Below are 17,041 nucleotides of genomic sequence, written 5' to 3'. Positions count from 1 at the left end.
CCCATGTGGCCCATGTGGGGGTCTGTGGTGTTTCACACTTCCTGGTCTCTAACCTCTACTCAGGGGTCTGGTGCAGGTTCCCAGGGTGTTGCTCATTTAAAGTTGGTTCTGCCCCTGTCATGCCGGTGCACTTAAAAGGTCAAATCAAGAATGCAAGAAGGTGGAGCAGGATGGGGAGCAGAGCAGAGGGAGGGCCTGGGCCCTCCTGGAGCTTCGCAGCCCCTGTGGCTCCCTTAGAGCGTCGCACACCAAGCTCAGAGTGCGCAGCGGGCCTGGGGCGTGGGCGGGTTGAGGGGCTCACCTGACAACAGCTGCTACTTAAAGTAGTACTCACCATTCCAACCATATTTTTAACAGCCTTCGGCCAGCAGATTATAAGAAAAAGAAAGAAAAAGAGAGAGAAAGAAGAGAGTTTAGAACTCAAGCACAGGCTGTTATGCAACGCGAGCTGATCACTGCTTCAGAAAGTGCCGCACCAGGCCTGAGGCTCTGACCGGGAGGGGAGAGTAGCAAGAGGCAGCAGGGGACACAGGAGAATGAACAGCCACACCCAGGCCAGCTGTGCATGGGGCCACACGAGGGGCTCAGGGTTGGGTAAGCCAGGCTCTGCCCTTTTTTGCCAGCAGAGGCTCAAGCAGGAAGGGGCACAGGGCGGTGGTTTATAGGCCACTCTGTAAACCAAAGACCCTGGTTGAGAGGGATCCGTGAAAGGGCCCACCAGCTGCTCAGCCTGGAGGCAGCCTCAGCACCCTTCCGGGGCCCTGTGTCAGACAGAAAGTCCCTGTGCTCTACCAAAAGCAAGAAACTAAGTGACTGGGTTTTCAACCTAGCTCTACAAATATAATGCTTGCTTCCTCTTTTTGTAGAACATGGTCCTATAGACTTCTGCGGTTCAGGGTGTTTTCAAAAGGAGATGGTTCTGGAAGTGCCTTCCTGAAGCTATGCAACAAGAGGTATAACACACTTATTACAAAATGAGCAGGAACTCAACGAAAGGGGCAGGTCACTGAGTGGGGTTCTAGGTTATAAATCCAGGCAGAAACAGCTCCAGGTCAGAGTAGGCTCCAGGCACCACTCAGAATTGCAGAGGTTAATCCAGGATGGAGCAGCTCTATTTCCACATAGAAATAAATGTCTGCTTAAAATGAAATCTGCTGAAAAATATCTCTAATAACAATGCCTATTGCTTTTTCAAATTATTGGAGTCTAACATGAATCGTGAAATTTCTCTGTGCTCTTTAAGGCACAGAAGCACCCCTGTTGAGGCTGCCCCAGGGCTTATTCCAGACCCTCATTAGTCAGCATAGAGTTACCAAGGAGTACGCGAAGCGCCTACATGATGCTAAGCATTAGACTCTTCCCAATTCCAGAACTAGACCTACATTTCCCTAAGGGAAAGCACATCTTTAAAACACTGCTGAACAGTATATTGCACTACAGATGACTTTGTGTACACTGCTGAGCCTCAGTGACTATTTTGTTTCCAGCACGGTACAAGCTTTGATGAGACAGTGAGTATTGGACACCTGCAGCCAACCTGGTGGGCTAGCCTTGCACCTGCTGGCTTGGGGCAGGTGGCTGTAACGCTTGCCAGTCAGCTGTAAAAGTGGGAGTGGGGATGACAAGGTACAGGAGACCACTGAATGGAGAGATCAGAAAAATACCCTGACACTACAGGTGACAGGGAACCCAGGAGCATCCTCTGAAGGCCCTCAGTGCTCTGGGGCTTGGCACTCAGAACACTGGGAGAACTTGGTTCTCTGTGCCTGACTGCCAGGGAGGGCTGTTCTCTCATTCCCAACCCTCGCTTTTTCCTTCTAATCACAAAGGCAGTGTGACTGCATTTACTTGCAGGCTTCTATTTAAGGCCAAGCCATTCTGCCTTTCCGGCCCTCAGGCCTGGGTTCAGCTGTCCAGGTTCGACTTACCCGGCTAATGAGCTGCTCGCCCGTCTCCGAGGCAGTGATGAGTTTGCAGAGGGCTTGGAGGGCAGGATTGGGTAGACCTAAGTCAAGGAGAGGGAAGTGGAAATTATTCAGGGGTCTCTGCACCCACAATCCTGCCACTATCCCAGGGGAAGAGCCCCAATGCTCAGTAGATTTTTTTCAAAAGTTCAGCACAGCCAGACATATGGATTCATGTACAATTTGGAAAAGAATAGTGCGGTCTCGGAGGAAGGCAGGTGGCAGGACAGGTAAGTCCTGACCCCGCCACAGTCCTCTCTGGTCATATTCCCAGGACCCTGCCTCACAGCTCAGGTAGCACAGCTCTCTCTGAGTCGAGCACCTTGATTCCCTCTGGGTTGTTGGCCACACGGCTTTGTCAGAGCCACAGCTGCTGGTGGCAGTATCAACTGCAGCCAATGCAGCCACATGTCTTTGAGAAAGGGCTGAGCTTGGGCAGATGACTGGCCAGAAAGATCAGGTGCTCTTGTTTCCTCTAGATCAGAAGCCTGTGCCCAGGACCCCTCGCCACTGCTCAGGATACTCTCCTAGCAGTGAGTTGCAGTGTCCTCAAGAATGCAGGGGCCACAGCTGCTTGTCAGCCTGGCCGCAGAGCCCCCCCCCCCTGCCCCCGCAGCCCTGCTGCCCCGCTCACCCAGCAGGGATTGGATGGTGCTGCTGCACTGCTGCAGCCGGTCACCCGGGTCAGAGGTTGGGAAGAAGACAGCCGCCGGCAGGCCGCTGGCCGGGGGATCCAGTCGGAAGCCCACGGCAGTGAGGAGAGCCTGCCAGCCAGGGATGCCACCCACTTTGTTCTCCACGCTCTGCTGGGATGTGTACATGGCATTGCGTTGCCCATTCTGGATGCGCTGCAAGGACTTCTCCACCTGGTGGGGCAATGGGACATTGACTGGGCTGGCCCTGGTTTCTCCCTGTGTGGCCTTGAGGGCACACAGAGCCCCAGGGGTGAAGCAGCTGACTGTTGCTACCCCCAGGCAGCCCACATGCCCACATGCCCAGGCCTGGGACATAGCACTGGGGCCTCTCACAAAGGGGTGTGCAGACAGGACAGATTGTATAATCCAAACCAGCGAGGGCTGATGTGACTGAAGGATGCTGGACCTGCCCTAAGCCATGGCCCTCACTCTAGGCTCTTCACTCCAGACACTGAAGGGATTCGTCTGCAAACAAATCTCAGGTCAGGTGCCTGCCTCAAACCACATAATGGTTCCCACTCACGAAGATGAACCCCAGGCTTTTCAAGACATGGCCACCAAACATGCCCATGCCAGGGCCTCAGCTGGCAATGTCTTTCTTCCCCCAGCCCCTGACTCCCCCTCTGGAGCCTACACCTCCTCCCCCTCCACCATAAAGTGTCCGCCCCCTAGTCTCCAATCCCCATCTTCTGTCTGGCACTTGTGGGCTGAATTAACTCAAGTAACTACTACATTAACTCCACCCGAGGGAGCACTTCAACAGTGCTGCACACAGCTGTCACGGGGCCTCCCCACAGGCCTCTCTGTAGGGGAAACTCTGTCCATCCTGAGCCACTGAATGGCCTGTGGCATGTGTTCTCCCTGGAGGGGAATGAGAGTTGTCTAAATGTCACCCCAGGCTTTCCTTACAGTGAAACACAGGGATAGTGGGGCCAGGTGTCCAGGCAGGAGGAAGTGTGCACTCATACTAGCCAAGAGGAAAGAGCCTTCCTGGGCGTGACAGGTGACCAGCCCCCTGGGCTGTCCCTCAGGCAAGAATGGCCTTGGAGACACGCTGCGCAGCACAGCCAAGGAGACCCAGGAGTAGTTAGAAGAAAGTAGGTGCTGGTGAACTTGACCCACCCACTCTAGAAGACAAAGGTAAAGAAGAAGAGAATAGCCCTGAGACATGCCTGAGTGCTACGTGGGGGCAGCTGAACCTGGACTGGGGAAAGGAAGCCTAATGAGTAGAGGACGCCCAAGGAAAGCAGTCTGAGAAGGAGCCTAGTCCTGAGCAATTAAAGGCTCTGTGCAGTTTGCAAACACAGAGTAACATCAGTGAGGTCAGCTTAACACTGTCCACAAGCGTGACCTCAAGCCTGGCTTGAGAGCTGTGGGAGGGATGCAGGTCAGGGTGTTCTTTTGTGTTCACCTGTTGATTTCTTCAGCCCGGAGGAAATCTCCTTCAGGCAGAACCTGGGCTTCAGACACGTGCATGACTCGTCTGTCACTGAAAGTGCATTGGGAGCTCCCACCCAGGCCTGGGCACGAGAGGTCTAGCAGGCCTTGCATGGGCCTTCCCCATGAGGCAAGAAATTTGCAAGGCTAAGGGAAATGTCCACCTGGAACCCAGGCCCTAGCCCACTTCCAGGCTCTGTGTGGGACCCTGCCCTGGGTCCTCTACATGTGTCTTGAGCAGGGATGGAGCCAGGATGTGTGCAGCAACCAGTCAGATTTGGACAGAGCTTGGATGTACTGTGGCCAGCTGAGGGCTGGGCTCTCTGGCACAGAAGTCTAAGTTATTTGAAACTGCTCTCCAGGTTGTTATCAAGATGGAAAGACAGAGTGAGTTTTAGGTTACTGTTTCTTGGCTCAATTTATAACTTTTAAATGTATAGATGAGGACGTGGGGCCTCCAACTGCCTGCTGCCTGGGCTCCACAGTCCTGGAGCAAGGCTGGCCAAGGCATGTTCAGACTTGGACTCTTCTTCCAATTGAGTTTAGGGGAGGACTGGTGTCATCTGATTATAAAATAATAACATGTCTCAGCTAATGGGACTCTACTGTGTGCCAGGTACTTATATTTTCTCAAGTCCTCACAATGACCTTGAAATGTTAATAAACATTTTATTGTCTCCATTCCAGATGAGGAAACTAAAGCTTGGAGAACCAAAGTGACTTGCTCAAAGCCACATGGCCTGTGGCAGCTAGGGTGTGGGTTCCAGTGAGGACTGCTGCTGCCACCTGTATGACACTGTACATAGAGTGCCCAATCCTCAAACCAGGGGATGTCTGCGGAAGCCAGTCAGCAATGGGCTAGAGACAGTCCCATTTGGGGTGTCCTCCACCTGCTCATGGCCCAGTGCCAGAGGAACCCCCAGCGCGCTCCTCTCACGGGTCACTCCAGGTGTGGCCTGCTGGCCCCTTCTCAGACAGTCACTCCAGGGGTGGCCTGCTGGCCCCTTACCAGGTGCAGTAGCACTCGCAAGGCGTCACGCGCGCGCTCTGGGTGCTGCAAGATCTCTGTGAGGGCCTGGCCAATGAGCGACGAGGGACTGTTCAGCTTAACATCATTCCCAATGAGCAGGAACCCTGCGGAGAGCATGGGAGGGGACTTTAGCGGGGCAGCTGGAGACCCTCGGCCCTGCCCAGTTTCTACAGCTCATGCCTTAGGGTTAACCAGGCAGGAAAGCCGCTCAGGGACCAGAAGGGGGCATCTGACTCACTAGATGGTGATGAGGCTCCTTTTAAACCCTTTCAAGAATGGATATTGTTCAGCTGTGCAGGTGAGCCCAACATGCTTTTATGCAGAGAATAGCTTCCTTCCTTCCAGCCACTGTGAGTTATGGTGGGAAGAGGTCCCAAATCCCTGGCTCAGCCCACTACCCCAAAGAATGACCTGCCTTGTCTTCCCTGAAGTCTGTGTCTGTCTGTCCCTAGGTCTTATAGGGGAGACCACGGTGTGTGTGCTCATCTCCTCCATAGGACGAACGGAGGAGGAAGGCAGGGAGGAGGTAGCTTCCTTCCAGTTCTAAGCAGCAAACAGAGTCCTAGAGTCTCCTGCATTAAGTCCCCCATGGGGACTTCATGGAAGCAGGGTGTCGCAGAGAGCTGAGAGGCAGCTCTGAACACGGGCTGGGTGCCTGCCTTCTCTGATCTCCTGGGATCAGTTGTCATAGAAACATGTCCCTTCATTTCCTAGACCTTTGAGCCCCCTGCAGGAAGGCCCACTAACAGCATGTGCTATTGGTCTTCAGAACATGCAGGCCTCACAAGTCACTGTCAGTTCACTCCTTACTGATCCTCTCAGATGTGCTTAGGGCAGTATTAACAGTACCAACATCATCATCTCCCTGCTACTGCTCAGGACACGGCAGTTCAGAGAGGGTAAGTAACTTATCTCAGGCCACACAGCCAAGACATGGAGCTAGATCAATCCTAAGTCTTCTGATGACCAAGTCTAGTCTTTCTACCACACACCTCTGTTCTACAGCTGGAGTTTAAATGAGGGTGTCATGTCGGGAGGAGTTTTACATTGACTCATGGTGAATAGTTCCGCTACTCCTTGGTCTAAAACACGACCTTAATACCACAGTAGGGAAAAACTCGTTTGAGGGAAGGTAAGAGACTCAGCACACAGGGCTTTCTCCCTGAATCTCCTGTGGCTGTCCCTGCTATGCCCTCCCCAACCTCACCTGTGGAATAACGTCTGGGGGCTGTGAGGCTGTAAGGACGCTGGCAGCCATCCACCTACCTGCCCAGTTGGAGGGGTGTGAGAAGGCTTTGCTGCTCTGCACCACCTTCATGGCCTCCCCCAGGGCGGCACTGGTTTTCAGGCCATTCAGCAGGGATGAGTAGAAGGCATGGATAAACATCTTGGAGGCAGCTACCGGCACAGGCCACAGAGACACCAGGACACACTGTGCGCCAGCGGCTAGGAAGGCCCGTGTAAGTGCGATAACGCCGTCAGCTGTGACTTTGCTGTTGGACTCCTGAGAGGAGCCAAGCACCACCAGCTTCACTGGCAGCCGCAGGTCTAAGACATCGGCAGCCGTGAGTAGCAGCTCCTGCAGGGGTGGGCAGTCCGAGATGCTTTCCCCGTCACTGGCGTCATCCTGCACCCGCAGTGACTCAGGGATGGTGTAAGGGTGGCCAAATGAACTCTTGCTGCTGGCAGGGTTGCCATCCACATTGGGTGTGAGGACCAGGGCTGACAGCTTCCAAGAGATGTGGGTAGCGAAGTGGACGCACTCTGCCTGGATCAGGGCACTCATGACCCTCTCCTTGGTGGCCACACTGCCCACCAGGGGCTGGCAGCCCAGCAGCTCGGACACCATGTAGGCTTCCTCCTCAGCTGATGGCATTGGCCCCCACAGCCACCTGTCCATCACTGCTGATGGGAGTTTGGGGTTGCCAATGACAGCTGCCATGGACGTGGAGCTGGAGTAGGTGGGTGGGTTCTTTCTCAGGTGGGACTAGGAAGGGACAACAAGCAGAGCACCCATCAGATAGAACAGCCAGGCTGCCCAAGCACAGGGCCACCAGCTTGCTGCTATTTCCCAGGTCTTGCTCAGCCTCACCTGCCTCCCAGTAACTTCACTCACTTGAATTGCTCTGCATCTTTTTGACACAGGTGCCTGACTTACTAAGACTCACACTTGCTACTACAAGCTGTTTTTGAAAACAATCAGGGAGGACAACAGGAGGGACACTTCTGTTGTCAAGTCCTAGGAGAGCTGGAGGAGGAGGCCCTGTGGTGACAGAACACGCAGAAGCTGTGGATGGCCAGCCTGCCCTGCAACTGCATTGCCCCCAAGAAAGAGAAAAACTCACTCCTGATAAGTCAGGGGCTTTAAGAAGTGACTTTGTTTGTTTATTTATTTACTTTTTGTGAGATAAGATTCTCACTCTGTCACCCTGGGTAGAGTGCCGTGGTGTCATCATAGCTCACAGCAAACTTTGTTTAAATTGTGCAAAAAAGCAAGTCACTCTCAGAGGAGACAGGGACAAAGTCAGTCTTTTGGAAGCCTATGTACTAAAAAGATGATTGTTTACACTTTATGTGCTGCAAAATACAAAATATCCCTGAATTATAAGATCAGCATAAAGAAGCAATAAGGTTCCGATTTTCCCCCATGATGAATTTTCATTCATTTTGAGAAATGTCAAGTATCAAGTTATTTCAAAGTAAGGTTTTGATGCCCCTGCTCAGTGACACCTTAAACTCTGGGTAAGAGAAATACTAGGTGCCTGTCAGCAGACAGATGATACTCTCCAAACTGCTGACTGAGTCGGCAAATAGCTAATTTACAGTGGGCGTCCAAACAGAAGCCTTCTGAAGGCTGGCAATCTACGATGTCCAGAGTGCTAGGGAGCTTCTGGGTGGCAGTAGGGTCTAGAACAGCGGTTCTCAACCAGTGGGTCGCAACCCCTCTGGGGGTCAACGACCCTTTCACAGGGGTTCCCTAAGACCATCGGAAAACACATATTTTTGAAAAACACATATTTTTGCACACATGAAGTAGCAACAAAAATAATTTTATGCTTGGGGTCACCACAACATAAGGAACTGTATAAAAGGGTTGCGGCATTAGGAAGGTTGAGAACCGCTGGTCTAGAAGGTCAGCTTGCTACACTCTGGGATTCATGGAGTCAGGCATGGAAACTAGAGAAACTCAGAGAAAATAATTTCTTTCATTTCGAACGAACTCTCTCTCATGAGAAAAGTACTATGAAGCAACAAAAGTGTTCAAAATCAAAACCTCCAAAAACCTGTGGGGCAGAAACTGATCCCAGTTAGACCATGACAGTGACCATGGTAAACAAAGAGGCAAGACAGGTGCCACAGGGCTGCCCTTGCCTGTGGCCCTGGACTTGCTTCCTAACTTGGCTTGTGAGAGTTTGAAGAAGTGAAGAGGATTCAGGGGTGGTTTATAAGACTCTCCAATCAGATGGAAAGGGCCACAGATGCCGCGAGGGGAGCACATGACTTTATGGGTGATGGACTTCTGCCCTCCTGATTTGCACTCTATTACCACACCGACTTCATGGGTGATGGACTGCTGCCCTCCTGATTTGCACTCTCTTTCCACACTGACTTTATGGGTGATGGACTGCTGCCCTCCTGATTTGCACTCTCTTTCCACACTGACTTTATGGGTGATGGACTGCTGCCCTCATGATTTGCACTCTCTTTCCACACTGACTTTATGGGTGATGGACTGCTGCCCTCCTGATTTGCACTCTTTCCACACTGACTTTATGAGTGATGGACTGCTGCCCTCCTGATTTGCACTCTCTTTCCACACTGACTTTATGAGTGATGGACTGCTGCCCTCCTGATTTGCACTCTCTTTCCACACTGACTTTATGAGTGATGGACTGCTGCCCTCCTGATTTGCACTCTATTACCACATCGACTTTATGGGTGATGGACTGCTGCCCTTCTGATTTGCACTCTCTTTCCACACTGACGTTATGGGTGATGGACTGCTGCCTTCCTGATTTGCACGCTCTTTACACACTGACGTTATGGGTGATGGACTGTTGCCCTTCTGATTTGCACTCTTTACACACTGACGTTATGGGTGATGGACTGCTGCCCTTCTGATTTGCACTCTTTCCACACTGACTTTATGGGTGATGGACTGCTGCCCTTCTGATTTGCACTCTCTTTCCACACTGACTTTATGGGTGATGGACTGCTGCCCTCATGATTTCTACTCTTTACACACTGACGTTATGGGTGATGGACTGCTGCCCTCCTGATTTGCACTCTCTCCACACTGACTTTATGGGTGATGGACGGATTTGCACTCTCTTTCCACATTGACTTTATGGGTGATGGACTGCCCATCCATCAGCAGTCCATCACCCCATCAGGAGAAGCTTAGAGGAAAGTTTCTCAAAGTCTGTGCATGATTTGGAGCTGGGTGGGAGAATGGAGTCACTGGTCACAAAGGCAGATGGCCTATAAAGCCACAGGCAGACCTCCTGATTTGCACTCTCTTTCCACACCGACGTTATGGGTAATGGACTGCTGCTCTCCTGATTTGCACTCTTTCCACACTGACTCTTCTTGCTGAATGAGACTGAGGCCCTGCATGGCACACTGGGCTCTTTTCCACGTGACACCACTCTCCTCTGCCTCCCACCTCTGACTGTGGGCAGTACCTGGTACCTAGCAGTGGTCAGCTGGAGGACTGGGGTAAGCAGTGTGGCATCTGCCATGCCTCACTGGGCATCATGAGTGAGCAGTGGGTGATCAGTTTCCTCTGTCAGTCCGGCCCCAGGCCTGGCTTTGTGCCTCTAAGCAGCTCATGACCCTGATGTCACAGCAAAGAAACTTAGAGAAAAGTATCCAAAATCATGGCTTCCTGAAGTAGCTAAGAACTGCCGGGGGTCATGAGGACTATCCCCTGCCTTTGGACAGATCTACTCTAAAGTCACCCTACCTTGAAGAAAACATGAAATCCACACTTTTGAGGAGATCACACCTATGCCTAGTAATGCAGCCCAGTCTGGCCAGAGTATGTCCCAAGAACCCGAAAGCATGGCACCCCCAAATGTGCGTGAGCGTTACCTTGGACTGCGGACTGAGGGAGCGGATGGAGGGGACAGCGAGAAGGCCGAAGCGCTCATAGAGGTACTCGTTGGAGGAGCTTCCCTTCAGGAGGGCAAAGGGGATGAGGTAGAGCTCCCCCTCCAGGACCAAGGTCAGTTGCCGGTGCCGGCCGACAGGGCCACTGGCGTGCATCAGGCCCTGTAGAGGAACATGGAGAAGTTGACACAGGCCAGGGCAAAGGCTTCTGAGCCCAGGACATCTTGAGAAACAGAGAGAAAGACATGAAAATGAGTGGGCAAGGCCTGAGGTCACACAGGGAGCATGGAGCATGGGGCAGGGGTCCCCCAGGAGAAGCTTAGAGGAAAGTTCCTCAAAGTCTGTGCGTGATTTGGAGCTGGGTGGGAGAACGGAGTCACTGGTCACAAAGGCGGATGGCCTGTAAAGCCACAGGCAGACCCAGTTGGGTCTAATGTCTGTATAGGAGGCAGGGAATGTATGCAAAGAGCAGCAGTCCCAGAAAGAGCCCTGCAGCTGTGGTGTGCCCTGAGGCGTCGGTGCAGGCTCTGGGCGCAGGGTGGGAGCAAGCCTTCTCACAACAGGCAACGATGGACCAGAGACTAGATAAACAGAGTAAGGATGGCAGGCTTGGGGAAGTTAGGGAGGGGCTGGGCTCTAGAAACTTTTGTGACCTTGGTGCTTCTCCTCTGAGGACAGTGGCTCCTTAGCCCTGGGCCTGCAGCTACTGTCCCTATTTGCTCCCTCTGGAGATGTTAGGGGGTCCAATGCGACACTTAGCCCTCCTGAGAGGTGCGGTACGAGGCCAGGAGGGAGGGGTACATGCAGAGCCACACAGACAGACATGCACTCATTCTCATCTCTTTCTAAAAGCACTGCCGAGGGAGCCTGAGGCCACGTGCATCTCAGCAAGCTCAGCACCAACAGCTGTAACACGGGTCTGAGCATGCGCTGAGCAGGAGCGACAAAGAGATGAAGCAGAAGCTGCTGTTGCAGCCCAGAGCCTGCAGGGGAAGAAGGTCAGGTCCCAGAACCCGCGTGTACTGGATGCCACAGGGCAGGGCCTAGTCCCTGTCTGCTGAGGGGTGGTGACAAGCGAGATACCCACCAGGGCACTGCTGTGCCGGGGGAAGCAAATGTGCTCGCCTGACACATCTGACAAGCTGCCGCGGGCACCTGGCTGAGGGTGGCAGAGGCACTCGGCTAACCCAAAGTGACACATGCCTGGCAGGATGTTCAGTCTCTACAGCCCCTTATGTTTGTTTGTTTTTTTTTTTTTTTCCTTCTTTATTTAAAAAATTCTAGCTGCATTTGAATAAAGCACAAATAAAAATCATCAGCCCAATTTGTTTCTCATTTGCTTTAAGAGTTACAGTATTTCCCAAGAAGGGATAAATGAACTAGTATACAGTCTAGGAAGGAAGAAACGGGTGTCACAGGCCCCCTCCCACCATGCTGTCTGTGGATGATTCTGGGTTAGTACAGGGAGGTGAGGAGAGCTGCAGGCCCAGGTGCCTGCATCCCCCTCCTTGGGCCATCTGATTACCTGTGGGTAGAGATGGCTCTGGGGGGCTGCTCTGGAGGCAGTGCCACCACCCACTGGAGTGTGCCAGGGAAGTGAAACCAGCCCAGTGGCAGAGCTGATGACATCCTGACCTCAATGATAGGGTCAAGGGCTGTGACAGTGATAATCACCCACTGCTCAGTGAGAGCTGTGCTGCCTGAGATGTGGGTAACATAGGGCTTGAGCCACCTGCCATGTAAAAAATTTGACCCACCCTCAATGGTTCTGGAGTCACCAGGCCTTGTTGTGGCAAGATGCCAGCTCTGTACGTCCTCCAGGGCTCCTGCCACCCAGGTCTCTGTCAGATGTCATCCCACAGGCCACTGCCTTCACTGGGACACCTGCCTCTGTAGACAAGACTGGTCATGGAAGCACCTAAATGTGGGAACCAAGGGGAAGCTGGGCAAGAAAAGGGAACTAAACAGGCTGGAGCCAGCTTAGAGACGGCATTGGCAGTGTGTCCTTACGGGAACTCCACTAACTACCCACAAAACCTTCCCATCTGAGGCACAAGCCTAAAGACCAGTGACCATATGTCCCTGAAGGCAGCTTGTGTGTCTTCTCTGACACTCCATGAAGGGCAGTGGGGGTCATCTCATGTGGCCCTGCTGCTGGAAGTCACTCTCACAACCAGGCCTTGGTTTTCCCACTAGCCACTGGTGCCCGCAGTAGACTATAGGAAGTACTGTAAGTTTAGGACAGTCTCTGCGCTTAAAGAAATAAAATATACATAGGAAGCCATTATTGAGTGACAATCAATAATGTTGGATATTAACAGCACCGCAGCAGGGGGAATTTCAGCCCCAAGGGTGGGAGTGCCTACCTGAGCTCACAGCTCTGCCCTTCCCAAGAGGCTGTCCTGGTTGGGGAAGGCCCAGCCCGAGAATGCTGGGAAAGACACAGGAGCTAGACCATAGAGGGCCTGAAAGTCAGGCCAGAAAGTGTCCTCCCAGGCTGCAGGGACCTGCCAGGCCTTCTCCAGCTGAGCCCCATGACGCACTGGGAGGCAGCCTGCACTGTAGGAGGCTGTGCTGAGTAACTCAGACCAAGGCAATGCATGCTGTGAGAGGACAAGGAGACTTGCTAGCGACCTTGGTGGGTAAGGAGAGGACATAGTCTAAAGCCAAAGCCTGGGAGATTGGGAGGCTGCTCTCTGAAACTCATATCCCAATTTCTAGGACTGGGATAGTGCCCACTGGCTGGTACCAAGCCTGGCACGTGCATACAAACCTGGGTGAGGACCCCCAAATGGGACTCCTGTCCAGGCAGCGTGAAAAGAGGTAGGTGACAGCCACAGCTGCTCTCTCAAAGATGCGGGCTTGTGGCGAGATGGGTCAGATGGCAGACTGATAGCTCTGGTTAAAAGGCAGTGGGCAGACTGACTGGACATGCTGGAGAAGACGCCTGCACGCTGACTTCTGAGTTCTGCCCCTGGAGGAGCGCTGCCCTTGCACAGCAAGATTAGCTGTTATCCAATGTGAACTTGAAAAGGGAAAAGAAAACGATGTCTCTATCCACATTACATATTGTCGGTTAGATGACAAAGGAGGGATGTTCAAGGAAATGCTACTCTGGGCCTGGGGCTGTCAGCCCAGAAGACAGTATCTTCTGGTTCTTAAGTCTTGGGTTTTGAAAGATAAAATGGCTCAGGCATTGGCCTTACAGCAGCAACTGTAACAGAGTCCAATAAATTGTATCAAAGGCTCAGGTTTTTTGACCTCCAAAGTTTCTAGAAATTGGATCTTTTGAAGCAGAATAAGATGAAGAGGCCAGGTATACTAGGACCTATACAATCCTCAAGGGCACCACCCCTCACTCTCACCTATGGGGCACAACCCTGACTGTGGTGTTGGGTCCAGGCAGCAAATATGACTTGAGAACTTACTGTGTGCCAAGCTGGGTGAGAGAAGCAGGAAAGACAAAGTTCTCCAGCAGGGAGGCCACCATCTACAGTGCTGCAGGGCTGCCCCGTGGCCCAGGAATGATAAAGGTACCTTTAAGGTGCAACCTTTGCCCTGGGGGAGGGTTGTTCCTTTTGATGGGTGAGTAGTGAGCACACTGGAAGTGACTTTGTGGGGCTGCCATCAGTCTGTCACCTCTTAGCTCCAGGGGCCCCATCATGATCCCCCTGCAACAGGTGGCATTCCTTCAGCCATTTCTCCCAGTGAGTGGGCACAGTGCTGAGCTTTGTCAGGACAGGGCACTGAGGATGAAGGGGCTCTGCTTCTAGCTGGGGGTCAGCACTGGGTGTGAGGATATCAGTGGATCTGTCCAAACATGGGCTCAGAACGCTGTCCCTCCAGCACCTTGTAGTCTTGGCCCAGCAATCACCTCCCACAGCCTTGCCTACGTGGAAACCCCATGCTCCAGAGGCCTCCTGCTTCTGCAGGCACCCCCACTCCCATGGGTGTAGCATGCCCTTGCCAACTGCTGCATTCCCATCTGCATCAGATAGGGGCCCGCTGCCTGCCCAGCAATCCAGACTGCCTCTGGCCGGGCCAGGCAGTGAACGTGTCTCTGTCCTATGGGCTGAGCCCCACCTCCTCCAGTATTCATCCTCACCTGAGCACACTCCCTCAGCCCTAGAGAACCATATAGTTCCTTGTATCTTATAGGTACTCTCTCTTCTCATAGGTGATAATTCTATATATTGAACTTCCCTGGTTAGCCTACTGGGTGGTTCCTGTCTCCTGATGGTCCTAGAAGAATGGAAGACCTTGTCCAGCAGGCAAGGAAGGGAAGGCATATTCTGGAGGAAAGGGACATGGATTCTAAGGAGAGGCCTGTGCTATGAAGTCTGGGTGAGTCTGCTGTGCCAGGGTGCTCCCAGTGATGTGGAGTTGGTAGGTGGGTGGCGTGTGGTGACAAAGAAGGAAGGCTAAGCTGGCGTGGGGGCAGGGCCTCTGAGCACTCCCACAAGACATTTGCTTCCTTGCACCTCAGTTTCCAAACGCATAGGACAGAGCTAATGCCCACTCCTTCCAGGCCTGTGACACAGTGGGAGCTGTGGCAGCATGTCGAACACCTCTTACCGCACCTGATGCCCAGTTGGCACTCTAGACATAAGGGTCAAATACAAACTTACAGCTGTCTCAGGTGGATGGAATAGCCTTCATTATTTTCTAGCACAACTCATTCCCTTTGGTTTTACAAACGTATGGCTAACCCCCCCGCCCCCCCCCCCACAAAATGCCTCTCTGGAGCATCCAGGTGTCAATTGTAACCCAGGGATTAAGAAAGACAGATGTCACCACATCCCCCTTACCTCATCTTCATTTCACCTTCACTGCCATCCACAGCCGCTTACTGAGACACCACCCTGAAGTCAAATTTGTAAGCCTGTACTTCTCCCAGCAACCCCCATGGATCCTGAAGGTTTCGACTCAATGACCATTTTGGTCAGTAGGACTCTTCCATATGCATCCCTGGTTATCAGAGGTGTCGTGCTATCCAGAAAGCACCAATATCAGATGTTATATTGCACAGGTCCTGATCTTCAGCTTAAAAACTATGTATTCTGGCCAGGCATGGTGATTCATGACAGTAATCCTAGCACTCTGGGAGGCCGAGGCTGGCGGATTGCTTCAGCTCAGGAGTTTGACACCAGCCTACTAAAAATAGAAAAACTAGCTGGCATGGTGGTGGGTATCTATAGTCCTGGCTTCTTGGGAGGCTGAGGCAAGAGGATCACTAGAACCCAGGAGTTTGAGGATGCTGTGAGCTATGATGCCAGGGCACTCTACCCAGAGCAATTAGAGTGAGACCATGTCTAAAAAAAAAAGAAAGAAAAGGAAATATGTGTTCCATGTGTATCGCCAAGGTTCATAGGATCAATAAGCAGCCTCCACAATACACTGAATGAAAAGTGTCCTTTGTCGGGAAGACACAACAGGCCTCTCAGGGCTTCACAGCTTCATAAGCCAGAGGAATGGAAATCCCTGATCATCAAGGAAGAAGGAAAGAAAAATCCTGGGTCCACAAGATTTGGGGCTGATTAGATTTGGGGTGAACTGGACTTCACTGTATATAATAAGGATTCCAGCAGCATAGAACTGCTGGGAATCGGAACACCCCATAACTGTGTATGTTCAGGGCTTTGGAGTTTTTGCTGACTCATATTTTTGATTGAGTGAATTGATCAAAAAGAACTGTTTAAGGCAGAGGAGGAACATTTTCTGTGATACTTCCAAGAAACTTTGTTGTCATGGGTGGATATATACAGTTTTAACAAATATCACATTACCTACTGGAAATAACCCTCAGGCCATGACCGAAACCTACAAAGATCATAGACATTGCATTCCAGCTAAAAATTAGGAAGTAAAAATTCAACATATTCAACTGGTCAACCAAATAACAGCCCATTGGTTTGTCTAAAGAACCCAGGAAGGGAAGGGTGGGATGTGGGTGTTGGAGAAGCATGACCAACAATGGCCAGCAAAAGCCAGAGGGGACTACTGATACCCAGGGTCCGACCTTAGCCAAATTCAGCTCAGAGGGACTGCTAGAGCCACAGGACCCTCTGTAGTGTGGGAACCTCTCTCTATCTCGGCTGACCTGGTAAAACCGAGACTTCCATCCTCAGTGGCAGAAATACCTGGGCCTGCCCAGAACCTGCCATGGTGAGGCTGAGATGGCTGGTTGCTGAACCATCAGCTAGGATAGAGCCCGCACTCAGATGACACTGGCCTAACAGCAGTGAGGACACCATTTACCTGCCAGAACCCACCAATTATCCAAGGTGTTCTCACCATCAGTTGCAGTCATAAAGATAGCTTGCCAGTAATTGCCTCCATTTTTCCTCCTCCTAATCAGTTGTAGAAATGCCTGTTGTCCTTGGGTGACATCTGTCCTCATTTCAATATTACTACAGCTGTCTCAATCAGAAATCAATTAGATAGCCTGGCAGTGGGGCTGCCAGTCTCAAGGGCCCCATCCTCCACCCCATATTCTAGAACCTAGCTCTGACTTTTTCTATAGCAAATAGAAATCTATTTGTGCCCCGAAAATGTCCTGCATTTGCCCTGCAATCTCCAAGACCACCAATTTGTTTAGAAAATAGAAAACATGCATGGGCCGTGCCTGTGGCTCAAAGAGTAGGGCGCCGACCCCATATACTGGAGGTAGCGGGTTCAAACCCAGCCCAGCCAAAAACTGCAACCCCCCCCCAAAAAAAAACAACAAAAAAAACCAGCACCAAATTGGTCAGTCTCATTCCTATTGCATTTGTCATAGGATAAGTTGACAGTAATATAATGTT

General features: G+C 51.9%; 1 protein-coding gene across 5 annotated transcripts in view; it reads right to left on the bottom strand.

The window, feature by feature from the left end:
* Positions 1–17,041, bottom strand: part of LOC128583199 (tetratricopeptide repeat protein 28) — an 882,203-nt gene that overhangs the window by 10,418 nt on the left and 854,744 nt on the right. For 4 of the 5 annotated variants that reach the window (XR_008379421.1, XR_008379422.1, XM_053587214.1 and 1 more), the window contains 6 exons: positions 10,221–10,400; positions 6,393–7,113; positions 5,106–5,230; positions 2,599–2,830; positions 1,929–2,005; positions 335–358 (listed from right to left, as the gene is read on the bottom strand). Coding sequence is in view for 3 of the 5 variants with exons in the window: in XM_053587214.1 (XP_053443189.1) it covers positions 335–358; positions 1,929–2,005; positions 2,599–2,830; positions 5,106–5,230; positions 6,393–7,113; positions 10,221–10,400 (1,359 nt within the window). In the remaining 2 variants the exon portion in view is untranslated. The remainder of the gene's footprint in view (positions 1–334; positions 359–1,928; positions 2,006–2,598; positions 2,831–5,105; positions 5,231–6,392; positions 7,114–10,220; positions 10,401–17,041) is intronic. The other variant, XM_053587215.1, reaches the window with a different exon arrangement.

This window comes from Nycticebus coucang, chromosome 4, assembly GCF_027406575.1.
Source record: "Nycticebus coucang isolate mNycCou1 chromosome 4, mNycCou1.pri, whole genome shotgun sequence".
Lineage (NCBI taxonomy): Eukaryota > Metazoa > Chordata > Mammalia > Primates > Lorisidae > Nycticebus > Nycticebus coucang.
This window is presented reverse-complemented; position numbering and strand designations above follow the sequence as displayed.